Source organism: Giraffa tippelskirchi, chromosome 3 (genome assembly GCF_054371585.1).
Source record: "Giraffa tippelskirchi isolate mGirTip1 chromosome 3, T2T-mGirTip1v1.2.pri, whole genome shotgun sequence".
In the NCBI taxonomy this organism is placed as follows: Eukaryota; Metazoa; Chordata; class Mammalia; order Artiodactyla; family Giraffidae; genus Giraffa; species Giraffa tippelskirchi.
In genome coordinates, this window is record NC_137277.1 from 13,795,236 (window position 1) to 13,822,698 (window position 27,463).

The 27,463-nt window shown below is 37.7% G+C and overlaps 1 protein-coding gene and 1 long non-coding RNA gene across 30 annotated transcripts in view; one reads left to right on the top strand and one right to left on the bottom strand.

The window, feature by feature from the left end:
* EFCAB3 (EF-hand calcium binding domain 3) overlaps positions 1-27,463 on the top strand; it is a 349,923-nt gene that overhangs the window by 315,081 nt on the left and 7,379 nt on the right. For 11 of the 28 annotated variants that reach the window (XM_081576514.1, XM_081576515.1, XM_081576519.1 and 8 more), the window contains 9 exons: positions 2,516-2,569; positions 6,616-6,663; positions 12,595-12,685; positions 16,124-16,200; positions 19,334-19,477; positions 21,114-21,185; positions 22,590-22,710; positions 26,203-26,396; positions 26,738-26,937. In XM_081576514.1, coding sequence (XP_081432640.1) covers positions 2,516-2,569; positions 6,616-6,663; positions 12,595-12,685; positions 16,124-16,200; positions 19,334-19,477; positions 21,114-21,185; positions 22,590-22,710; positions 26,203-26,396; positions 26,738-26,937 — 1,001 coding nt within the window. The other 17 variants (XM_081576526.1, XM_081576528.1, XM_081576521.1 and 14 more) reach the window with 14 other exon arrangements.
* The window catches only part of LOC145541101 (uncharacterized), a 42,411-nt gene that overhangs the window by 3,529 nt on the left and 11,419 nt on the right, over positions 1-27,463 (bottom strand). For both annotated transcript variants that reach the window (XR_014078772.1, XR_014078773.1), the window contains exons 3-5: positions 3,996-4,080; positions 2,962-3,008; positions 2,352-2,553 (exon numbers count right to left, since the gene is read on the bottom strand). This is a non-coding gene — a long non-coding RNA (uncharacterized LOC145541101). The remainder of the gene's footprint in view (positions 1-2,351; positions 2,554-2,961; positions 3,009-3,995; positions 4,081-27,463) is intronic.

Consider the following 27,463-nt stretch of genomic DNA (forward strand, 5'->3'; position numbering starts at 1 on the left):
TTAGCATATTTTCAAAATTCATGCATGTTGTAGCATTTATCAGTACTTTATTCCTTTTAATGGCCAAATAATATTCTACTGTATGGATATGTCTCATCTCATTTATCCACTCATCAGTTGATAGACATTTGGATTTTTTCCACCTTTTGGCTATTATGGACAACGTTGCTATAAACATTTGTGTGCAACTTTTGGTGTGGATGTATTTCATTTCTCTTGGGTATATACCTAGGAGTGAAACTGATAGGTCATGAAATAACTGTACATTTAACCATTTGAGGAACAGACTGTTTTCCAAAGTGGCTGCATCATTTTGCATTCCCACCAGAAATGTAAAAAGATTCTGATTCTTCCACTCCCAAATCAATACTTGTTACTATCTGACTTTTTTATTCTAGCCATCCTAGTGGATGTGAATCAGCACTATGTTTTTGAGGGACTTCCCTGTTGGTCCAGTGGTAAAGAATCCACCTTGCAATGCATGGGACATGGGTTCAATCCCTGGTTGGGGAACTAAGATCCCACATGTGGCAGAGCAACTAAGCCTGTGCACCACAACTACTGAGCCCATGAGCCACAACTAGAGAGTCTATGGGCTGAAATGCAAAATCCCTCATGACGCAATGAAGAACTGATGCAGACAAATAATTTTTATAAAAATTTTTAATGATTTTTTTGAGACTTACCCATGTTTCTATAAATCAGTCTAATTCTGGCTGTTGCAAAATATCCCTTCAATACAATTACTGTAATTTACCTACTCACTTCCTCAATAACGAACACCAAATTTGCCAACACTTCATTTTTTTGGTTTTTCACTACTTCTACTAACTATATGGTTTTACCTGTCACATTTAGATCTTTAATTCATCTATATACCACCTCTGCATATGGTAAGACAAGGATCCAATTTGGGGTTTTTTCCCACATAGCAAACAACTTTTCCAACACTGAACCAATTTGTGATACTATCATGTATAGAGTAAACCCAGAAATTCTCCTATATCTAGGGACTCTTGGGTAGGTTAGGGGAAGGACACATATTTCTCCTACTAACCAATAGTTCTGACTTGCTACTTTGAATTCTCTGCTTTGCATTCCTTCTACTATGCTCTTGTCTTTTTTTCATTCTGTTACTCCACTGAATGTTAATTCCATCATTTCTCAACTCAAGGCTGGGTGGTAGCTTAATTTACTGAAACTGCTTAAAATTAAATAATAGGTCCTTATTCTCATAGATTCTGCTACTATTCCTGCTTTAGGGGAATTTTCACTTTTGTTTCTGTTCCTCAAGTTCCAGCCTCCCATTTTGTTGCTGAGGAGGGAAGACTGAAAATATATTCAGAGTTTTGGAGAGAGGAAGAGAGAAAGAGATATATGCTGTTAGTCTTGAAACAAGAGTATGTAATATTTTACAGACACCAAAAATTACTTCCTTGTCAGAATTCTTGAAGGTGCCACTCAGGGTTTCTTTATGCCCCTTCTCATACGGGATGACATCATGAAAGAAAGATTCAGTCCCACTTGTCTCACAGCTGCTCTTCTTCTAGCTTATTTTTAGTCTTTTCTCGTGCAAGTGCTATTCTGTCCTAGATACAATATTTAAATCTCCAGATTTCTCATGCATTTGCATTAACTTCTCAGGTATCAACCACTGTCTTCCTGTTTTTCTGGTCCTCTTCCCCTCCACATTTCCATCAGTGCCCTCCACTACTCAGACTGATTCCTCCTTAGCACTCTTTCTTAGGTCAAACTTATACTATCTCCCAACAAATTGTTAAGTTGTTAAAGGAAGGGATCCTATGTGCTAGGCTCTATGCCAAGTGCTAAAGACACAAAGATGAATGAGTCAAAGCCTTTGTCTTCAAAGAGCTTATGGTCCAACAGAAGAGACAGGCACATAAAATGATTTTGATATAATGTGATAAATGTATGCAGAAGGTGCTAAAGGAGCATTTAGTCAGGACTGGGTTTTCCTGGAGAAGACCCTAAGGTTGAATAAGTGTGAGAAGATCATTCAAATTAGAGAAGCATACCAAACACACCATCATCTCAAATGGGTTGATTCTCAAGAAATACCTGTCAGAACAAAAAACAGAGGAAGTCCTTCTTTCCCTATTCCAACTCTGAGCATTTGCCAACATAGTTTCTTCATACATTTTTAAAAAAATGTCATCAATCTGAGTTTGAAAAGCATACTGCCAGACTCAAGCCCTGGTTCTTTCTGTAATATCCCTTTTCCCATGTATCACCTTTGAAGTTTAATACCTTGAAACATAGAAAAGAAAAACTGCATTAAGGAAGTTGAGATAGTTCTCTCATTGATCTATACTTTTCTCCATCATACTCACTTGAGAGAAAATCCAATTCCAAGGCAAAACAGTATCTCTAGTTCTTCTAATTCATGGAAGAAGTTCCAACCTGCCATGTTATTTTAATAATTTCATAACTTTTATCTGCTTTAATAATGGCTTTTACATGGCTTCTTCTGTATCTGATTCAAAATGTTTTGTAGAACATGGGAAGGTTAAAGTGCATTCAATAATGGAGGGCCTGAAGAAGATTAAACGTGAGTAGAAATTTTTTATTAATAATTGATAATCTGATGCTGTGCATTTATTTTTATGTTTTTTTCTTGGTTATAAAACTAATACATAATATGTATACCTATGGCTGATTCATGCTGAGGTTTGACAGAAAACAAAATTCTGTAAAGCAATTATCCTTCAATTAAAAATAAATTAATTTAAAAAACTAATACATAGAATAGAAAATTTCTATATTCACAAAATGAAAGAATGAAAAATATTTGAATAATCCTTAATTCTATCACCAGTGATAATCTATAATCTCACCACACCAAATTTATTCCTTATACATACACAACTTTTGTGTTCATTTAACTTTAAAGTCTCACTTTCAATGAACTTTCCCATTTTCTTATTAATATTAAAATCTTACCTATTGATGGGTATGTCTAATGGCCTAAAATTTCTTCTTGGATGCCTCTGAAATTTAATACATAATCTCAGTACTTTTAATTTGCAGGCCTTTTATCACGTTTATGTCTAAAATAATTTTCCCAATGCCACAATACTATGTTCTAAAAAAATGAATGGAAAGTTTGAAAATTATACTGTGAAACTGATCAGTAGAGGCAAGTAAAACTTGTCTTCTGCCCTCTTTTCCTCAACACACACACAACCTCAATCTGTACTTGATTATTAAGTAATTTTAATTTGCTCTCTGCACCAGCATTTTTCAATGAGTATGATTTTTAAAAATTGAATTGTCTCTGAAAACCTGATTGTGTTTCAAAAAGAAGGATTGAAAAGTAACTTAAGGTACTTTATGTAAGTATCTATAAAATGAATCTTAGAGAATATAAGTTTAAATTCTCAGTACCCACATTTAAACTTTCCAAGTGAGGGCTGTTGTATTTTACTATTTGTAAAAGAAAAAAAAAACATCTCTTTGAATAAGTCCACTTTATCTCATCTATTGCTGCTTCTGTAGCTGGTGCCAGAAAACTTTCAGAAATGTCTACTTGGTAGCCTTTAACCATGCATTGAAAATCATGCTGCTGAATTTAGGGATACTAGAAGCAATCCTCCATGGCCATGTATAAGATCAGAATTCATTAATAAGCATTTACTGAGTACGCAAGCAACTATAAAAATGAAAGTTCAAAAATTAAGAAGAGACAAGCAAAGTTCCTGCTCTCAGCAAGGCTCAGTTTTTGAGTACATAGTATATGCTCAATAAGTGCTTATTGACTAACTAATAGAGGTTCTAGTCTCCTGCTTTCAAATAATTAAACACTCACTAACCCAAGCAGTTGCATCACAGTTATTCTTGAGCTAACCCTCCCAATCCAGGCCATTCAGAAGAAACAGTTATGTGAGTCATAAGTGAGCCACCAAAATCAGAATCAATTGTTTAAAAAAGCATTTACAAAGCAGAGACAGCACAATTTTACAGTTGTGTCTGCTTACCTTTCCATCGCTCTTCTTCTTCCTCTTTCACTTCTTCTTTTTTTCTTTTTAAATTATAAATTTGTGATAACACATTTACAGGAGACTTGGAAAATACAGAACAAAGTTACATGTAGTCCACTATATATTACAGTTATTTTTTAAGTAGATAAATTAAGATTTTTAGTTGGAGTTTAAATATCAAACTCTCAAAAATTAATAGAATGAAAAGACAGAAAAGTAGAAGGATGTAGCAGACATGAAAAACACTATCAACCAATTCAGCATAATTAATATTTATACAGTTTTCACACAACAGCAGGATACAGATTCTTCTCAAGTTCACATAGACTATAAACCAGAAGACACTGGAACATATCTATGGACATAAAACAAGGTACAAAAATTTTCCATTTCTTTTTCCCTATTTTTTTAACTTTTCCATATTTCTATTAGTAAATTATTTTTCTTTCACTCATACTTCCCTGATTTTCCTAGTGGTGTTGTATTTTTGTTTTTTTCTTTCCATTCCAGATTCTATCAAACATACACATCTCACACACTCACCCTGTTCACCCACTTGCTTTTGTCACTACAAAAGCCCCATTCCACTTGCTGTCACCAAAATATGTTTTATTCTGTGAAGTCTATAGTGCATTAAAGAAAATTTAGACATTTAAAAGTATATTTCAGTATTTTTTAGAAATTTCAAACAGTAGTGTCTGTTCCACAAGCTCACCAAATAATATTCAATTTCCCCTTATTAAGTTTTCTGTATGAAAGTGAAAGTGTTAGTCGCTCAGTCATGTCCAACTTTGCAACCCCATGGACTGTAGCCTGCCAGGCTCGTCTCTCCATAGAATTACCTAGGCAAGAATACTGGAGTAGGTAGCCATTCCCTTTTCCAGGGGATCTTCCTGACCCAGGGATCAAATCCAGGTCTCCTGCACTGCAGGTGGATTCTTTACCATCTGAGCCACCAAGGAAGCCCAAGATTTCTGTATAGATATAGGTATTGAGGAAACAGATTTTATTTCTGAATACTGCATTGACTTTTTTGTGCATTCGAACATGTACTACTATGATTTAAGTTTTCACCCTCAAATTTCAGATGACTAGACAGTTACTTTTTAGACAATAACATTTTTCACATTAAAAATCTTTCCTGCTAATTCCTACTTCACCATTGCTATTTTTCTAAGTCATAAAGGTAGATTTCAGTTGCCTAGGCACAAACATGAAAATGACATGTCTACATGAACAACTTCAAGACCTGCTAATATTTATGTCATTTGATAATGAACATTCAAAATTCCATTCTGACCTTCAGTGGTGCTTGGGTTGTGGTGTTCTATATGAGAATTTTTTAAATCACACTTATTAGGAATATAGAGAAACTTTACTATATATTTAGAAAAAAATAGAGTAGAAAAATAAGGTCTGCTTCTTGTCAGGATCAGATATCTTCCAAGTCACATTCCTAGTCAGAATTGTTGAGTTCCATGCAGTCCCCCAAAATGGTATAAGATGTCTCTAAGCAAACTAATGTCTAGGCAGGGAGAAGAGCCTGAGAGGAGTGAGAGAAGAATGAGAGAATGAGGTAGGGGAGAGGGGAGGGGAAAGAAATAAAAGGTGTTTGATAAGCTCTTCTTAATTCTACAAATTATGTTTTTTGTGGCAACCTACTCTAGTATGCTTGCCTGGGAAATTCCATGGACAGAGGAGCCTCATGGTCCACCGTTCATGGGGTCGCAGAGTCGGACATGACTGAGCGACTAACACACACACACACACACACACACACACACACACACACACACGTATTAGTATTACTATCTCCCCTCCCATAAAGAAAATATATCTATTTTATGTGTACTCCTTCTGCATGACACATTACCCTGTACAAACTTCACAGCTTAAAGTTACCACAGAATTTTCCGTGTTTCCGTAACCTGCCCCTGTCTTTTCTTGATATTATAACAGTAGATTATTGACTTTATCTAGCCAAATTAGACCAAACTTAAGTAACTGAGCCCTTTTTTTCCTGAGAGTTAATCTCACATTAAGAAAACCAAACCGCCCCACATTTTGAGAGGAAAAAGACTTGAATCAGTACTTTTAAGGTATTTGAGGGTTATTTTTCTGGCCATGGGATGGAGTACACTGAGGGAAGGAGATTCTATAGTTAATATTATGACATATATTGTACCCACACATTCCACAGAAGTATTCACTAGAAAGAAATATCTATATCATTAAAAGGTGTATATATTAGTCAAGGGTTCATAACCAAAGCACTAATGAAAATGAAATGCATAGCAGATCATCTTTCTCTTGAGTCAAAAACAGGTTTCCAAAATTACTTCACTTCTTTACATCCTAAGAGATGTACATGAATAGTCTTGACCTCAATGGTGACTCTATGATGCTTTTCAAAAAAATTTGCTTTTGGAGTTTGATACATTAAAGCAGGAAAGAAAGCAATTTTAATTAAGATGTATATCAGACACAACTGACACTTTCTTCAGCTTCCCTCTCATCTAAGGAAAAATTAATATAAAATTACATCTTCCTATTCTACTTTTCGTTCACTTCAGAAATTTGTATAATTTTGACTCTGAATCTTGTCTTTAATCAAAAGGAATGGGGTCTCTAGAGAAATTGATGAAAATCACAGATGATACCAAAGGTGAGTGAAACCTGATGGCATCAGGCAAAGGCATTGTAATGATGGAGTTTAATATTTTGACTTACATTTCTTACTCCATGGTTATTTTCCTTAATTGTTTTGTCAGTTACTACCCTCTGTCTACTTGTTGACAGGTAACTGAACACCATTATTTCCCCAATTGTTTTTCTGAGTTCCTTTTGCCTTTTTATTGGGTTGGTCAAAAAGTTCATTCGGGTTTTTCCATTATATCTTAAGGAAAAACCCAAATGACTTTTTGGCCAACCTAATAGTACATGCCACAATGCATCTCATATGATAATAGGTATTTCATATTGTTTTCCAATGGTTTCAGCTTTGATGAATTGTTCTCATCTCTAATTACATTTTAACCTATTTGATGCAATTTACAGTACAGTTATACAAAGCAGATGTTCTTAACTCTGCCACTAAAGAAATTAATTCAACTCATTGGGCTTTAGTGTCCTTATCTATAAATTGAAAAGAGTAAATTAGATGAATGATCTATCAGTTCTCTTTCAGCTTTAAAATTCTAGGACTAACTTTTATGGTTGACAAGTCTTCACTGTCAAGAGAGTAAGAAAAACAACCCACAGAATAGGAGAAAATATTTGTAAATGATATATCTGATAAAGGTCTAATATCTAAAACATATAAAGAAACCTTGTTAGCTCAACCAGAAAAAGACTAATAACCCAATTTTAATAATGAGCAAAGTAAATTTCTATTTTGATAAATAGAAATTTATCAAAAGAAGATATAAAAATGACTAGTAAGCACATAAAAAAATGTTCAAAATCATTAGTCTTTAGAGAAATGAAAATCAAAACCATGAGAGACTACTTTACACCCATTAGGATGATTATAATTTTATAAAAGACAGTAACAAGTGTTGATAAGAATGTGGAAAAATTGGAATCCTCATGCAATGCATTGCTGATGGGAATATAAAATGGTACAGCTACTGTGTAAAACAGTTTTGCAGTTCCCAAAATGTGAAACGTAGTCCCCAAAATGTGAAACATAGTCCCCAAAATGGAATGACCAAGCAATTCCATTCTTAGCAATATGCCAAAGAGAAGTGAAAACATATGTCCAAATATCCATCAAATTATGAATGGATAAACAAAATGTGGCATACACATAAATGGAATATTAATCAGCCATAAAAAGGAATAAAGTACTGATACATGCCATAGTATATATGCACTTTGAAAGCGTTATGCTAAGAGAAAGAAGACAGACTCAAAAGGCCATACATCTCATAATGCTACTTATATATAGGTAAGTGTCCAGAATAGGTCAATCTATGCAGTCAAAAGACAGATTAGTGGTTTCCAGGAGACAACCACTGTGGGAGGAGAGAATGGGGAGTGGCCATTAGTGGGTACAGGGTTTCTTTTTGGCTGATGGAACTGCCCTGAAAGTAGGTAGTGGTAATGGTTGCACAACTTTGTAAATATACTAAAACCCACAAAATTGTACACTTTCAAAAGTGTGAATTTTATGGTATGTGAATTATAGTTTACTTTCTTTTGTAATTCCAGGACTGACCCAAAAACATATTTGCTAAAAAACAAAACAAAAACTACAAGTACTGTTTGCTTGTCAGGCTCCGTAAGTGGAAATAATATACAATAGGCTGGCCCGAAACATAAGTCCTAACCCCAAAGCACCTTCCATCTATACAGTGCCTCAAGCTGTGGAACCCAGCTTATGTCCTGGGACCATCAACCCTACAGATAAATACCATACCAATCCTCCAGTTTTAAACTATGGAAGATACAACCCCCAGTAAATTAAGTGAAATGACTATTGATGTAGCTAAATTATAATACACATCTACTCCCCAGAATGATTTAGTTCCTTATGTATTCCGCCCTACTAATTTCAATGATTACTGTCACCACTATTCACTCACAGATTATAGAAACCTGAATTTGGATGAAACTGTCCCACTTCCCTGTCAGCTACTTTAGGATAGGCATGCCATCTCTTTTTGTTTTTTGAGGTATAGGTGGTTTACAATATTATATTAGTTTCAAGTGCACAACACAGTGAACCAAAATTTTATAGATTATACTCCATTTATAGTTATTATAAAGTATTGGCTATATTCCCTGTGTTTTACAATGTATCCTTATTTATTTTATACATAGTAGTTTTTACCTCTTAATCCCCTACCCAGACATCCCATCTTATAAGTCTTTTTATTCTTTGTACCTGCAGTTAGCAGGTGTCTGCTGAAGAGATGAAGGGATGTGTGTGTCCATTCACATAACATCAGTAAGAGTCTAGCATGTGCCAAGTATTAGTCCAGGTGCTTGGGACAAAGCTCACTGCTCTCGTGGATCTTACTTTCTAGTGAAGAGATATACACAATAAACAAATATGTTTATTGTATGGCCGAGATTACAGAGAAAATAAAGCAAAGAAAATGAATATAGGAGATACTGTAAAAGGAGGAAGGTAATCAAGAAAGACCTCACTGATAAAGATCATTTAAGCAAAAAGCTAAGGAGATTGGGGAGCAGAATCCTGGAGCAAGAGCACTCCATGCAGAAGGAAGAGCAAGGGCAAAAGTGCTCATGCAACAGCATGCTCGGAATACTTAAGAAAGAGCAAAGAGGCCATTGTGGCTGGAACAGAGTGAGCAAGGGCAATGTAGGAGGAGATGAGGTCTTGAAGGGAATAGGACCACCACATTCAGCCACATAGGCTATGCACTGTACAGTTCCAGGATTGTGCAGTGAGATGTCCCTTGTTGGAGGAAAGGGGTGATACAGGTGTGGGCAGTAGCCCTGAAGGCTATTGTAAAGGTTCCATTTTTGCTAATACCCTGAGTAACACAGGAAACTGAGGACTTGAACAGAAACTTCACATGATCTGACTTAGTTTTTAGAAGATTGTCCTGGTTCCTGTGTGTAGAACAAACTTGGCAGGGGTAGATGCAGTAAGAGCAGAAGCAGGGAGACCAGTTAGGAGGTCTTTGCAGTAATCCAGAGCAGGAAGTAGAGGTTGAGGTGGTAAGAGTGTTATAGTGATGAAAGCAGGGTCCTGAAAAGAGATGTGAACACCAGTGTGTCACAGCAGCATTATTTATGACAGCTGAAAGATGGAAGCAACCCAAATGTTCATCAACAGATAAATAAGTAAAAGTGTGATACATATAATGGAATATTGTGCATGTGCATGCATGCAAAGTCTCTTCAGTCATGTCCAGCTCTTTGCAACCCTATGGACTGTAGCCTGCCAGGCTCTTCTGTCCATGGGATTCTCCAGGCAGGAATACTGGAGTGGGTTGCCATGTCCTCCTCCAGGGGATCTTCCCAACCAAAGGATCAAATCTGAGTCTCTTACGTCTCCTGCACTGGAGATGGGTTCTTTTTCACTAGCACTGCCTGGGAAGCCCTATAATGAAATATTATTCATCCTTAAAAGGAAGGAAGTTCTGATACATTGTACAACATAGATGTACCTTGAGGATATTATGCTAAGTGAAATAAGCCAGTCACAAATACTGTATGATTCCACTTATGAGATTTCTAGATTAGTCAAATTCATAGAAACAGAAAGTACAATGGTGGTTTTAAATCTTGGTAGCCCCTAACATAGTAGGCCTTAGTTAAATATTTGTTTAATTTATAAATTGAACCTTGTCCTTCTTTCCCTCTGTATGCCTAGCTAGAATGAAAAGCAATGTACCAAATTTGGAAAGACTAGGGAAAAGCCAAATTGTGCACGTAATAAATGAATCCCCCAGAGCAGGAAAAGAAACTCTCTAGAACTGCAGCCAACAAGTGAAGCCTGAAACAATTTGAGGGGCTCAAGCTAAGCCTTTGCCAGAGGTATCTGTGCTTAGCCATTGTGAAAACTAGGGACACTTCCAACTTCTCTGCTTAGATGATTTAAATGCCAAGACCTGTTGGATCTTGAATACTAAAGTTAAAACAATTATAATTCTTTAATTGCTCTTTTAAAATCACTCTTTTCAGTAATACCATAGACTACAAGTCTATGAGAGTTTGATTTTGTCCTTCTTTTCTGGATATAAACAATTAATGAAATGGTTCTTAATCATAATTCAACCAAAGCAATTGGTTACAATTTTTTACTTGAACAACTTTCAATTCACCAGTGTTTAGTGTGAAAATATGTTAATACAGAATTTAAAAAAAACAACAACTCCCCCTTCCCTGAAATTCCACCAGTGTCAAAATATTCTGACTCTGTTACATACCCACACATACCCTACTGGTGCTAAATGAACCACATTGAATTGAAATCACAGTTACTCTGAAGCTAGAAGGAGCTTTTGGGTCATTCTCACCTGGGCCTGAGCCTGAGAAGTGAATGAGGTCACAGTTGTGTGATGGAACAAACCCTTTATTGGATTCTTGATCTGATTGAAGCCCAGAAGTTGTAAGTAGCACCACTTAGAAGTAGGTGAATATCCAGATTTTATAGGAATCTATGAGGAGTCCTTTTTTTTTTTAAGTCTATCATCTCAGTGAGAGATTGAAGGTAGTTTTTTAAAGTAATGGTTATTTTGAGCCGTGAGGATGATTTCACAGCACCTTTCAACTGCCTAAATTGTCAAGCCTCTCCAGAGTTCACAGCTCTGTGGTAGGTTTCTGGATTTTGAGCACATGTAGTTGAGTTATTTAGAAACAACAGTTTTCCAGAGAATGAGATAAAAACTTTGGAAAATTGAACTCTAACCAAACATTAGAGACTTTTTCTTCATGGTTTAATAGTATATGATAGTCTACTATTCCTAAGTCAACACTCTATATTAAAAAGAGGAAAAGATCAACAATAAAAGGGGGAAACCCTACCAACACAGCTTCTGATCCACAGGTCCTGATTTTTAAGCTATGCAGAAGTAGAAAGGAAGGACTAGGAAGGCCATAGTGGTTGAGAGTCCATTCAGGAGGGTCTAGGGTAGCAAAACGGTATTATATCCCACACCTGTTCTTACTTTTAATAAAGACCAGTGGGTTCATAAGAATTGATTGCACAGGCCTGGACCAGAAGGAACCTCTGGGAAAAACCTCTTGGATACTACCAGGTAGCTATCTATGACACAATTAACAAATTGCAAGTGCTATAATGTCTTGAGATGAAAAATAAATTTTGTCTTTAAATAATTTTTTCTACATATTTCCAGGATGCTGTACCACTTATTTTTTTTTTTTTTTTTTTTTTGCTGTGGCATGTGGGATCTTTTTTTTTTTTTATAAATTTATTTATTTTAGTTGGGGGCTAATTACTTTACAATATTGTAATAGTTTTTGCCATACATTGACATGAATCAGCCATGGGTTTACATGTGTTCCCCTTATTTTTATATAAGATCAGAATAATACTAATATATGCAGGAGGCTTCCCTGACAGATCAGTTGGTAAAGAATCCACCTGCAATGCAGGAGACCTTGGTTTGATTCCTGGGTCAGGAAGATCTGCTGGAGAAGGGATAGGCTACCCACTCCAGTATCCTTGGGCTTCCCTTGTGGCTCAGCTGGTGAAGAATCAGCCTGCAATGTGGGAGACCTGGGTTTGATCCCTGGGTTGGGAAGATCCCCTGGAGAAGGGAACAGCTACCCACTCCAGTATTCTGGCCTGGAGAATTCCATGTATATACAGTCCATGGGGTCGCAAAAAGTTGGACACAACTGAGCAACTTTCGCTTCACTATGAAGGGGGAGCAATGGCAAGAAATTTTGCTTAGAGATTTTGGGATACTAAAAGGGCCCATCCACATGGCCTTCCAACTCCCAACATGCACATACCTCTAACTTGCATTTGCACATATTATCATTCTTTGAGGCCCAGGACTTCAAACTCCAGGTCTTGAGCTGGGAAAGTTGTAAAAGTATATAAAGAAATTAATCTGTGATTTGATCCTTAATGGTATCCTCTGAATTCCAGACAGAGTTACTGGCCACATGGCAGTTTCTGAAATTAAAGCAAAATTTAAACTGAATCCTTTAACAAAAGTACCCAACTTCCACAGTAGGAGGTAAGTTATGAATTTATTAAGGTGATCTATATATTAAGATAAAGAATTATTAAGGTGATGAATATATTAAATACATAAAGGCTATAATGAAACAAGTGAAAAACCTCCTCAGAGATCCATTCTGTGATAAAGTTAATTATAAAACAAAACATCTGAATTGAAGATAAATATTTTTTATGAAAAGAAATATATATCCTTTTGACTAGAGAAACAAAGAGGGAGAATTCCTTAGTGGTCCAGTGGTTAGGACTCGGTGCTCTCACTGCTGAGGGGCCCTTGTTCGATCTCTGGTCAGGGAACTGAGATCCCACAAGCTATGTGGTTCAGCAAAAAAATAAGAGAAACAAAGAGTTCTCCCAAACAAGAGACTATTTTTGTGTGCGGGGACAGAATTCTCCAGAGGGCTAGAGGTTGTCAGTTACACATTAAGACATATTAAGTATCAGTTTAAAGGAGAACAAATTTAGAGGATAATAAACTCGTAAGCGTCTGAATACAGAAAAAGAGTATGTAGCTCAAAAATGGCCAGTAAAATTAAATCTGGTAAATTAACTATGACTAACCTTGGGCTGGAGAAGGCACTGGCAACCCACTCCAGTACTCTTGCCTGGAAAATCCCATGGATGGAGGAGTCTGGTAGGCTGCAGTCCATGGGGTCGCTAAGAGTCAGACACGACTGAGCGACTTCACTTTCCCTTTTCCCTTTCATGCATTGGAGAAGAAAATGGCAACCCACTCCAGGCAGCGTTCTTGCCTGGAGAATCCCAGGGATGGGGGAGCCTGGTGGGCTGCCATCTATGGGGTCGCACAGAGTCGCACACGACTGAAGCGACTTAGCAGCAGCAGCAGCAGCAGCAACCTTGGGCTAAAGTTGGGATGGGGACTTCCCTGATGGTCCACTGGTTAAGATTCTGAGGGGGTTCAATCCCTGATCAGGGAACTAAGATCCCAAATGCCAAGTGGCTCAACCAAAATATAAAAAATAAAGTGAAATTTTAAAAATAAAATTGGGAAGGGAGGTTTGCCTGTGACATTAACAATAGCTTTTTCTTAATCTGATAACTACAAATTCCAATAAACAGTAACCACTAATGACTGAAAGTAAAAGCCTGGTGCAAATTTTATCAGATCATAAGTCGAGAAGCCTCTCTTCTCTCTCACAATTATCTATTTTCATTGTCACTTTGAGAGTATTTCTCCTAATGTCCTTAACCGTGCCTTTGCTACAGGAATATATTACTAACTTTCTTTATTGGGACATGGGTAAGACAACCTTGTATGTGTGTATGCATGCACACATGCGCACACACACACACGCTCATTTGTGAACAACACTTTGTGACCCCATGAACTGTAGTCTGGCTGTCCATGGAATTTTCCAGGCAAGAATACTGGAGTAGGTTGCCATTTCCTTCTCCCGGTTATCTTCCCAACCCAGGGATTGAACCTGAGTCTCTTGAATCTCCTGCATTGGCAGTCAGGTTCTTTACCAGCCGAACCACCAGGGAAGCCCCCAAAACCTTAGAGCAGCCAGATCCCTTGATCTCATTGTTCCTTTACCCTTCATTACAAACGGCCTTTTGAAGTGGTGACTTCCTTGTCACTGAAAGTAGTCAAGGAAAGATTAGATAATATCACATGTAGAGGGAGTTCCTACATAAGATGAGAAGCAATACTAGGTTCATTCCAAATCTAAAGTTTTTTGAACCTTCAAAACACTGTAAAATAAAATAATTTTTTAAGTAAAACAAAAAACCTATTTCTCATGTTTGATCCAAGATAAGGTTTGGAATTCTGCCAAGAGTATGGTTTATTTTTTTTTTAATGTAGTTAATAAAGACTTGAGATGATTCCCTTGAGGAGGGCCTGACAACCCACTCCAGTATTCTTGCCTGGAAAATTTCAAGGACAGAGGAGGCTGGTGGCCCTCAATCCATGGGGTCTCAAAGAGTTGGACACGACTGAGTGACAGGGCACAATAAGACTTGCATTGCCTGGCCTTCTACTTTCCTCTTGCTTCTTGAGAACTTCATATTTCTCCATCTACTGCATCATTTATATCATGCGAAAGTAATCTGTTTATATTTAGAAATATAAACAATGAATATAAAATAACCTGAGTAAAGGTATCAAGTCAGTAATAAAAAGCAAACACCAGAAGAAATCAGTGTTAGTAAAAGCTGAGAAAATAAGACTAATTAGATCAAATTCCACGTCAAAAATGTTGAGATTGGTGCATTTTGAGACCTTATCACTTTCTTTTTTCCCAGGTCCCTCTTTAAAAATGAGCTGAATTAACTAGATACCTTAGAGGATGCTAAATTCATAAACCATAATTTTTAAATCTAACTTCCATGTTTATATTTCTTCTAGTTTTACTTTTTAAATTTATTATTATAAAAGCACAAAAACTAAGAGATTACATATTTCTTAAAACCTTTAATTCTACTAGTATAAAAACTAAATGTTGGGAGGGGATATATGTATACTTATGGTAGATTCATATAGTTGTTCAGCAGAAACTAACATAATGTTGTAAAGCAATTATCCTCCAATTAAAAATATATTTTTAAAAAATACAAAAAAAATTTAAAAACCAGATGTATTTTAAATAAAATATATCCATAAAATAGTGTTTATTATAAATTTATTATTAAATGACCATATTATTAAAAATCCAATTTTGCATAATACATTTTTATGTTCCTAAAATAATAATACATTACTGCAGATATATATAAAATATACCCAAAGTATTAATCTCCTTTTTTTCAGATCTTATTTTCTGAGGAAACAAAAGGTCATCCAGGGTTCCAAACTTTCCACAACTGTTCTCTCTTGATGAGAGATGTTAATTTAGATAGATACAGTTGACATGAGACACTGAGTAGCAGAGGGGGTGGGAGATCGGCAGAAATCAATCTACTGCTATCTCCCCATATGCTGCTAAAAGCACAGTTTGGCAAAGTTGTAAAATAAACATGAAAACAAAAAGTTTTGCTATAAGTATATTCATCATAATGAGATTATTTAAACATCAAAAATTTGAAACAACTTAGATTTCTAACAATAGGAATCATGTAAGGCTTATATTCTTCAGTACTGGAGTCAAATAAACCTGGATTTGAATCCCAGCGCTTCCATTTATTATCTTTCTGACTCAGGACAAGTTATTTAATCCCTCTGAGCCTCGGTTTCCTCTTGTAAAATGGAAGAAATCAAAAATTTTAAGGGGTTAGGGTGATGGGCAAGTCTAGGGCAGAAGAGGACCTCCATGGCCAGTATCACTGCCCGTCCTGTAGCTATTGGCAATTGACAGTAACAGGTCCCTTAGGTAGTGTGACTCGATATATTTTGATACTTACAGCCACTCCAGTCAGCAAAAACTGATGAATGGAACTAATATTTGCTGGTTTCAACACACATCTCTTTTCTCAGGGATAAAGATTTACCAGGACTTCTGCCATGTCAATTACAGCACAAAGAAAGGAAGTTGAGCCCTTCACAAATTCGAGGTAATGAGAACCATGCTCTAATTAGTTTGAATCAACAATTAATGTAAACATCTAACTAGTATAAACAACTATGCAATAAGTTGTTTCATACAGGTATAGATGAACAATTCTAAAACTATTGTATACATAGGTTGAATATGTAAGTGACTGAAGGGTAGATGGTGGGATCCAGGTTTCTCTCTGTTGGAGTGAGAGGTTTCAGATAAACAAGGGGAGAAGGCTAAAGTGAAACAGTGGAACTGGATTAGAGTGAGATGTCAGTATAAACTCATGTTTAGCTTAATATGTATGCAGATGGATAGATCAAGAAATAATTAGAGATATGTGTATGTACATGGGTTAGTATATGTGCATATACTTGCTAGCTCTGTTTGCTAGGAAGACAGAAGCAGTGACACCCCCATAGCCACAAGCATACCTAGCACCCAGATCTTGATTTCCAGTGCCAGTCTCCTGTCAAAGAACCAGAGTTCCTTGGACAAATGGCTGATTCGAGGGCTTGGACAGAGAATATACAAGATGAACATGGAATATCTTGCAGTGCCAGAAAGTTAGGAGATGCTCAAAATACAAAAGAACAGGAGCACGTCAAAGGGATACAGAAACCAACCTGAAAGAGCTCACAACAGCCAGAGCTGGAACAGTTTGAACAATAAAAATGAATAGTATTGGATTATCACTCAAAGCATAAAAAAAAAATTGATGTCCCTAATGACAAAATAAATGATTGAGTTTTTTAAATGAAGAAGATACCAATCTCTCTTACAAAAGTAATCCAAATAATGTATTAATAGATACTACCTCTTTCAGGAGGTGGAGCTTAATTCCCCATTCCCCTGGGCCCTCTGTCCCTTTAACCTGGACTACCTTTAGAGACTTGCTTCCAAAGAGTAGAATATGAAAAATAAAGGAAAGAAATTTACCCTGGAAAAATCTGACAAACATTACCTCATCAGTGATAAGTCATGTTGATAGCCTTGACATAATGATGAGAACACCACTTCACTTCTGTGGTTTTCCTCCCCCAAACCCATAATCTCAGGCTAACCATGAGAAAAACAGCAGAAAAACCCAAATTGAAGGACTTCCACAAAACACCTGAATAACACTCCTCAAAACTGGCAAGAGTGTCAGCAAAAAAAAAAAGGAAAGACTGATAAACTGTTAGAGAGAAGAGGCCAAAAAAACATGACAACTAAATGTAATAATGTAATGTGGACAGGATCCTGGAACAGGAAAAGAGTGGAGGGAAGAACCAGTAAAATCCAAATAATGTGTGCAGTTTAGTTGCTAGTACTACACTAATGTTGGCTTCGTGATGTAACAAATGTACTATGATAATGTTAGATGTTAATGATACAGGAATCTACAGGAACTCTCTGTGCTCTCTTTTCAACTACATCTAAAACCAATCTGAAATAAAATCAAAAATAAATTTTTAAACATAACCCCACACAACATCACCTCTCTGACCTCTCCTACTCCTTTCCTCCTGCTCACTCTGCTCCAGCCACACTAGCATCCTTGCTGTTCCTGGAATGTGCTGGGCCCATTCCCCTAGGATTTTTGTTCCAGCTCTTCCCTCTGCCTAGTCCTCTCTTCCCTTCCTCTAGATACCTACTGTCTCACCTTTCAAGTCTTTGCTCAAATCTTACCTTTTAATACAAGCAACCTATCCTTCGATCCCTAGAAATCCCAAACCTCCGACCCTGTTACTTTTTTTTTCCATAGCACTTACCACCTTCTAACCTGCTCTCTAACTTAACCTATTTATTACATTTGTATAAGGGCAGAATCTTTGTTTAGTGCCCTAATGTATCCTAGGCACTTAGAGCAGCACCTGGCACATAGAAGGCATGTAGTGAGTGTTTGTTGATTAAGCTTCATGAATGCCTACTACATGCCAGAAATACTGGGAGAAGAAAAAGAAACACATCAGAGATAGTTCCAGCCCTTGAGAAGCCTGCCTTATATCAAAAGAGAAAGATGTTAATTTTTCACATAACTATAGGGCAGTAATTTCTATAGATTTAATCACTCTTGTACATACAAGCACTAAAACTCGAATGCAATATGAAATCTTTTATTCTGGTGCCACTTAGGGACTACCTTGTTCTGGATTTACCCCCTCATTGACTAATTTTGGGCTTTCCTGATGGCTCAGATGGTATAAAGTTCGCCAGCAAGGCTGGAGACCTGAGTTCCATCCCTGGGTTGGGAAGATCCCCTGAAGAGGGCAGTGGCTACCCCCTCCAGTATTCTTGCCTGGAGAATTCCATGGACAGAGGAGCCTGGCGGGCTATAGCCCATGGGGTCTCAAAGAGTCAAACAGGACTGAACAACTAACACTTTACTAATTTTAGAAAATATATATCTAATTTTGACTCCAGTTAATGCCTTGAGTATTTCTTTGAAAAAACTTTGAATCTATACAGAACATTCAGACCTCACAGTTCTATGTAAGTCAGAAATCAGATGGGCTCTCCTGGTTCCTCTTCGCTGGAGTCTTACAAGGCCAAAGTGAAGGTGTTAGCCAGCCTGGCCTTTTATCTGGAGGCTCTGGAGGAGCATCCACATAGCAGCTTGTTCAGGTTTTTGGCAGAATGCAGTTCCTTGCAGTCATAGGGCTCAGGTCCCAACTTCCTTGCTGGCTGATACCCAGAAGTCTCTCTCAGTCCCTTAAGTCTACCCGAATTCCACATCACCTGCCCTCTCCATCTTCAAACCAGCAATAACCTGTCAAATCCAGCTGCTTTGAATCTCTCACTTCTGCCACATCTCTCTTGCTTCATAAAGGATCCATTCATATAATCTAGGATAATCTACCTTAATTACATCTGCAAAATCCCTTCTGTCATATAAAGTAATACATTCACAGGTTCCAGGAATTAAGGTGTGAACATTTTTCAAAAGCCATTTTTGCCTACATTTTGCTTTTCCACCAACTAGTTTAATCTAGTTCAAATGTCACGGAAGGACACTGTCCTTTATAAGAAATGCGTATTAAGTACACAGATTTCTCTAAATGTGTTTTCAGAACATGACCTCCAATCAACAGTATTGTCTGTCCCAATTCCATTAGAATATGTGTTTATTCTTAAATAACTGTCCTAACTTAATTCTATTTCCCCAGCTTTCCAAGATGCCTACAATTTCTTTAACAAGGATAAAACTGGCTGTATTGATTTACATGGAATGATGTGCACTTTAGCTAAATTGGGAATGAATCTAACGAAGCACGATGTCTATAATGAATTAAGATGTGCAGATATTGATCGTGAGTACTTTGACTTGTCATTTTTTTTATAGAAGATTTTTATAAATACATTTTTTCTCAAACTATATAAACATGAGAAGTAAGCCTCACTTATTTGCCAAAAGTACATATATGTATTTCTCTTTAAAGTTATCAGTGAGGTATGTGTACAAGTTATGAAATTGAATTAAAGCTACAAAATGAGCTAGTTTTTGAAAAAGCCTGTGTGGAAACCAAAAGTGACTGTTGTATTTAATATCAAATTCAGATTACCTGTCATAATATACATTTTGGAGAGTACCTTGAAATAACAGAAAGACATTGACAATTTCAAAAATAACCTGTTACTGTTACCCAAAAACTGGACTCGCCTCTTATTGGGCGTTGAACCAAAAGAAACAATCAAGCCTAAGAGCAGAAGGGAGGATTCATTACTTGCAATAAATAAGGAGAACACTGAGGATATTTCCCAAAGCAATGTCTCCCCAACAGCAATACTGGAGAGGTTTTAAGCTAAGGTTTCATACCTATTCATGGAGGGGCTTGAGCAAAGGAGAATACAGCATAGAATTGGGGCAAAGGTCAAACAGAGCCCAGGCTCTAGTTGATGGAGGTCATAATAGTCAGCAAAGGTCAGCATCTACGATCCTGAGGCTCTAGGTAGTCTTGTGGTTTAGAGCTCCAGGCGGGTTGGATCCTGTGAAACAGCTCAAGAATGTTCTTCGGGCTAATCTTTACCTTAGAAACTGAACTGGGAGTCTTTACAACTGATATATTATCTCCTGGTAATACCTGTTTGTTCTTACATTCTTCATTCCTTTAAAATAATTAACTATGTAACTCAGCTGGTAAAGAATTGCCTGCAATGCGGGAGACTTGGGTTCGATCCCTGGGTTGGGAAGAACCCCTGGAGAATGGGAAGGCTACTCCAGTAGCCTCACTCCAGTATTCTGGCCTGAGAATTCCATGGACTGAATGGTCCATGGAGTCGCAAAGAATCGGACATGACTGAGTGACTTTCACTCACTTCACTCACTCATATAGCATTTTCTTCTACAAGGACAAGCACTGTGGCCAGATTTAGATGACAAAATGGCTTAAGCCTAAAGTGACTTCTCTTATGTCAAGATAGTTAAGTCTAGTTTTCTTCTTCCCAGAATCCTCTACCATATCTGCCTGCATTACCAAGAACATCCTAGCCCTTTGTTTCTGTTTGAATCATAATAGTACAAATCTTCCTTAAATGCCACAGCAAATCTTAAAGGCCACAGCATTTTTATTGATATTTTTTAAAGCATGTAAGTAGTGTTTTCTTTGAATACTAGTGATTAGTAGCCCAAGCTGGTATGTTGTGTGGAATAAGTATTCAGCACAGTACCTTTTCCCACCACACCCCACTCACCTGCCAGTGTCCCAGTCAAATCAGCAGCACCCTTCATGGGAGTCAGTCACCATTTAATCAAAGTGTCACTTGTTTCCACTAACTCTGCCCAAATTTTTATCCTTTCATTGAAACACACTCTAATAGCACTTGTTATCCTTTAATTTTAGAGGAAAGGGGTGCAATTCAGGGATAGTCTAATAATAAAATATAGAGGTAGATGTGAAATGGGAAGGTGAATATAGCCTTGTTCTGATCCTTGGATCTCTGTTGCAGAGGATGGGAAGGTGAACTTCTCAGACTTTTTAAAGGTGCTAACAGATAAGAGCCTCTTCCTTAAGGCTGTGGGTAAGTATGTCGCTGAATAGATGGCAGTGGAGTAGTTGCAATTCACTGCATAGTAAATATTGTTCCTTTAGATCTCCAATCAGGGAGGTGTAGTCTGGGATGTGATTTACTTTTGTACTGCTTCTCTTAAAACAAATTTTGCTAAGGAAATTGATACAGTTTTAGAATTTTAACTTAAATCCATCAAGTCCTTCTGCAGGACACACTGCCTTTTGGACTTCAGTGAAAGCAGTCAGGCAGTAGTGTAGAAAATTTTGGTCACCTTTTATATTTATATACCACTCCAGTATTCTTGCCTGGAGAATTCCATGAACAGAGGAGCCTGGCAGGCTATGGTCCGTGGACTTGCAGAGATAGACACAACTGAGCGACCAACACTTTATATTACTTTAATTCTTTACCAAATGCATGTACTACTTTGGGAGGTACTACTCTTACAAAAGAAAAATGTATACATATGGCACTCTAAACATTTGGGGCTTCCCCAGTGGCTCAGGCAGTAAAGAATCTGCCTGCAATGCAGGAGACCTGGGTTCGATCCCTGAGTTGGGAAGATCCCCTGGAGGAGGAAATGGAAACCCACTCCAGTATTCTTGCCTGAAGAATTCCATGGACAAAGGAGCCTGGTGGGATGCAGTCCATGGACTAAGTGACCAACACTTTCACTTCATATATTTTTAGAAAAATGCTGTCTCTCTCATGCATATTTGGGATAGATAATTCACTATTCCTGAAAAAAATCTTCCTCCCAATAAACCTCTGCCCTCAGTGTGAGAGCAGGAGAGTCTGCTGGAGGTTCCAGAACATGTTCTCACACAAGGTTTAAACGACTTGAAGATACATTTGAATTATTGCTATTAGTCCTCTAATGGTTTGTTTACGAGTTTAACAAGCTGCCTTGGAAAATCTGACCTTATTCATATCATGTTTTCCAGATAAATACATTCCAAATTCCAAATACTGTATACAGTTTTAAAAAAGACCTCCTTTCATAAGCTATGAACTGTCTTAGTATAAACAGAAGTTACTGTTTCAAGTATCGCTATAGTAACAAGGATTTGCCTGCACACCAGAGTTATGTTTATCAACAGTTCCCTTTCATAGACGAACAGAACAATAGTCGTTAACACATAATTCATGTTTATGTTAAATGTATTACTACATTTACGTAGAAGTCACTGAACTGAAAGTATTCCATTTTAAATCTCATGATGATTTTGTCTGTTCAGTAATCAAAATGACCTTCCTGCCAAACAGAACGGACTTTGAATGTTCGTCTATAATTCTTTAGTTTTTGACTTGGTTTTAATATTGTATATACAGTAAAATGACTGTCACTTTAACACTTTTTATGATAATTTTTTTTCAGAAGGCATTTTGAATCTTTTTCTTTTCCCTCCATAGTTCCAGAAAAGGAGACCTATTTAGATTTAGCTGGCAACCCAGGGATCCTGTTGTTTGAAATCCTATCAAAGCTTGTAGAGACTTCAGCCTTACCCAAAAAGGCAATATCAGAAATAGTAAGGTAGGTGGCAAAGGAACAAAAATTACCTCAGCAACACTTAGGAGGACTTTGCAAGGCAACTACCTCTCCCTGACATCCCAACATCTCCACAGATCTGCCCCAAAACAAGGAGAAGGTGTACAGGCAGCTAGCTACTCATGTGCCGCAACATGAGACCTCACAGCACTGCCTAGTTCTGAAACGGCAAGGCTGATTCAGACCATTTCAGGATCCCAATGAGAGCATAAGATAGCCCAGAAAGTTCAGCTTCAGAAGTTCCCTGGTGGCCTGGTGGTTAAGATTCCAGGCTTTCAGTGCGGTGACCCAGGTTCAATCCCTGATAAGGGAATTGAGATCCTGCAAGCCCAGCAGCATGACCAAAAAAAAAAAAAAAATGTTCAGCTTCTCCTACTCTAGGCTAGAAAATTGCAGAGGAATAAGACTGTTTTGGAATGATTTGGGGTGAGCTTGGAAACTGAGTTTGAATATAAGATACTCCCATTCACACTAGATCTCTCAGGAGCTCTGAAAAAGTCCTTTGGGACAAAGTACAGCAATGTCATACCTCCCAAAGTAGTGTTTGCACTGGAGCAGAGCCAAAATTAGACTTTAGAATAGGATAAGGAAACATTCTCACACCCAAATGTGTTTATTCCAGCAAATGTCACTTAAGATACATTTCCTCAGTATAGTTCTATCATGGTATTGCAAAAATTAAATGTTGCCATTATCAGTCTTTTCAAAGCATTCTACTTTGAAAAGCATTACTCTTTCAAAGCATTCTACGATCCCACGTAAAGAGATTTAAAATACAGAATACCACCAACAATGTAAAATATCCTCTGCTCCTCAACAGGTAATCTCTTTATACTGTCCCACACCTCGATCAGATGTAGAACAGAGGGTGCACAACATTCTACACTTCATTCCAAGTCAAATACATTTGTTAAATCCCTGATATTGGTACACAAATGTATCACATTCTTAACCTCTCAGCCTCAGTTTCCTCATCCGTAGAATGAGAATAATAATACCTATAACACAATTATAGGGCAATTGTAAGGACATCTGGTAATGCAGGTACAGTGCTTAGCAAACATAAGACCTCAATGAAGGTTAACTGTTATCATTATGTGTTCTGTATATGGGCTTCCTTGGTGGCTCAGAAGGTAAAGAGTCTACCTGCAATGCAGAAGCCCTGGGTTCAATCCCTGGGTTGAGAAAATCCCCTGGAAAAGGCAATGGCTACCCACTCCAGTATTCTTGCCTGAATTCCATGGACAGAAGAGCCTGGCAGGCTACAGTCCGTGGAGTTGCAAAGAGTCGGACACGACTATGCAACTAACACTTTCACTTTCAACTATGTGTGTAAGCATAGAATATACATATTATCTATTTTAATCCTCACATACAAGGCAACAAAGATCCCATATGCTGCAACTAAGACCCAGCACAGCCAAATTGAAAAAAAGGAGAATCAGGATAGTAAGGAATCAAGAAACCAAGGTCATGGAGAAATTCAACAGGATAGGTTTTACACCAGTATTAAATACTAAAGTGAGGCCAGGTAAAATGAGGACTGAATGGATGGAATTAGCTTTGGTAGTTTAAGAAATCATAAGTGAACTTCAGTTCCAAAAGGATGATGGGAAGAAAGCCAAGTTTTAGAGGGTTAAAAAATAGCAGTCACGTTAAATATACTAGAATAAGTGCATGTTTTAACTTTTTCTCCCTCCTGAAATTGCACTAAAATAACAGCAAAAGCATTTTAGAGAGCATAAAAACAGGAAGAAGAGCTGAAAAATGGTATCAACATAATTGGACACTGGACAGGAAATGAATGACTGTTTACAGGCTAGTGAGATCAGAAAAAGCTGAAACTTGAATGGCTTCAGTAGAGAAGGTCAAGAAGCAAGCCAGTTCTCACTGCACAACACTTGAAATACTCAGGAATTGAGATACTAGGAACCTCTAAAGGCAGCAGAGGTGTAGGGACCCTAAAATAGAAATACTAGTTAAAAGTAGCATTGAGAAGCAGGTTGACCCTTAGATTCCTCTCTCTAACCCCACACAACCAAGTGACTGCTTGGCAGTTAACTCTCTGAAGAGGTTGTACCAGAAAGATTGTTTGGGCTCAGGGAGATCAGACATAACTGAGGATGAGGGTATCAGTGAAAACAGGGTTACATGAAAGTTCACTTACTGAATGGTGGGACTCTACCAGCCACCTTCCCCTTCCCTAAATCCCATTAACAGCTAGACTTTTTACCACTCAGATAAAATATTATAGGACCCCTCTCTGGAGAAATTGACTAGACAACCACAGAGAGAAAAAACCCAGACAACCACAATTAAAAGACCCTTAATGAAACAAGGCTCCAACCAGTTACCTGACAGTAAAGTTCCTACTCAATAAGACCCGCCACACCAGAGCTTCCAGTTGGCCTTAAAGAGTATTTATTCTCACTCTTAAGTATGAATAGACATCCAAAGATCAAGAGATAGTTAAGGAAAACCTGTGTTAGTGAAGAAAGATTGAAACAGGAAAAAAGGAAGGAAAGAAGGGAAGGAGGGAAGAAAGGAAACAGTTGTAAACATAACCTGGTATATAATTATCAGACAAAGATTAGAGTTTCAGAGAAGGGAGAGGGTAGACTAGAACAGCAGTATTCAAACTTGGGCATGCATCAAGATCACCTAGAGTGATTGTCAGACCACACCAGTGGACTCCAGGGTTTCTGATTCAGGAGGTTTGTGTGAGGCCCAAGAATTCATATTTCTAGGAAGTTCCCAGTGCTGCTGCTGCTGGTTTGAGGACCACACCAGAGCCATCAAGCCTGTAGGGATTCCTTTGAAAGAAAAGAAAGATGAGCCTTAAAGAACCTGGTAGGGATTAAATTACACTGAGAGAAACAAGCATTATTCTATATTCAGAGGCAAGTGAGAACATTGTGGATGGATGGATTCAAGACTAGGAAAGGAAGTACAAGTGGCTCAACATCAAAAAAACAAACAACCCTGCACTTCCCTGGTGGCTCAGTGGTAAAGAAACCACCTGCCAATGCAGGAGACACAGGTTTGATTCCTGATCCAGGAAGATCTCACATGCTACAGAGTAGCTAAGCCCACGCACCACAGCTGTTGAGCCTGTGCTGTAGAGCCCAGAAGCAGCAACTACTGAGCCCATCTGCCACAGTTACTGAAGCCCACATGTCCTAGAGCCTGTGCTCAGCAACAAGAGAAGCCACCACAACAAGAAGACTGTGTACCACAACAAGAGTAGCCCCTGCTTTCCTCAACTAGAGAAAAGCTTGTGCAGCAATGAAGACCCAGCACAACCCAAAATAAATAAATAAATTTTTAAAACATCACCCCAACCAAAAAAACCTGTGAAGTAGTGAGAAGCAAGGTCCTGTATCTTGTTCTCTGGGACACTCCTCCACTCACTTCTTTTTCTTTCTGTCCAACAGTCAGGCACTTTTTAACCATCTCTGAATTACCTTTTTTTCCTAGCTATTTCCAAAGAAAATTCTGGGAATCCACCTCAGGAATGGCGTGGAGCCCCGATACTACGGGTTATGGAAAAAGGAGATTTAAGCCAGACATATGCACACCTCCAAGCTCAAGCACAGCTGCCTTCGCTAATGCTGCTCGGATTGCAATAATGAAAGAAAAGGATTTATTTAAATTTCTTGATGAACTCAAGAGTAAGGGTCATTTGTCCTCTCCCCACTGTTGTAAAGGATGTATGTGTATATTACTGGTCAGGAATAAATACTAGATGCCAAGTGCTTTAAGAGTAGAGTCACAGCCTATTCTGAGTGACTGGTCTGTCACACAGATATCATTTTAAACAAATGTACACTTTACCTGAATCCCTAGACACCTGGATGAAGCTGAAAGTCTGTGGATGGGTGGGGTGGTGGGAGCAGGAGAATGAAGAAGAGGTGGCAGGGCCACGGAGGAGATGAATAGGCAAGGAGCAAATTAGGCACCACATTTATGTCTTCTATGGGAATTTCTTCTTACATTTTTTTCATGATACCAGTTTTTATCTTTTCAGAATGCAATCCTCCTTCAGATAGCCCATATTCAAAAATACCCATCTTTCCACTGTTTCCTAATGTGGATGGAGTGGTAATGGGAAAGCCATTCAAAGACATACAGAAATTAGAAATGCTGAAGAGAAAGGAGCCTCTGAATTTCTTTGAGAACTATTTTTTCCATAAAAAAGACTGGAAAACACAGGTGAGATTCAGATTATGTCATATCGGTTCAATATTTAGGTTTTTAAGTTCTACCTTAACAGAACTAGTAATGTGCTTATTAATGACAGATATTTTCAGTCATGATATTTCAAACCAGACTCCATAGCCATGTTCCTAAATTTAAAGCCCAGGTATAAATATTTCAAGGCTTCCCTCATAGCTCAGTGGTAAAGAATCCACCTGCCAATGCAGAAGACACAGGTTTGATCCCTGGGTCAGGAAGATCCCCTGTAAAAGGAAATGACAACCCACTCCAATATTCTTGCCTGGAAAATCCCATGGAGAGTGGAGCCTGGCAGGCTATAGTCTATGGGATCACAAGAGTTGGACATGACTTAGCAACTAAACAACAACAATGAATATTTCATTTAATTTAAACAAATCATTAAAATTGCTGAAAATGTATAATACTATAATTCTAATCTAGCCTATTATAACATCTAATCTAATGTACTATAAATGTTGATTAGAAACCAAGGAATGAAACTCAAGTTTCAGGGACTTCC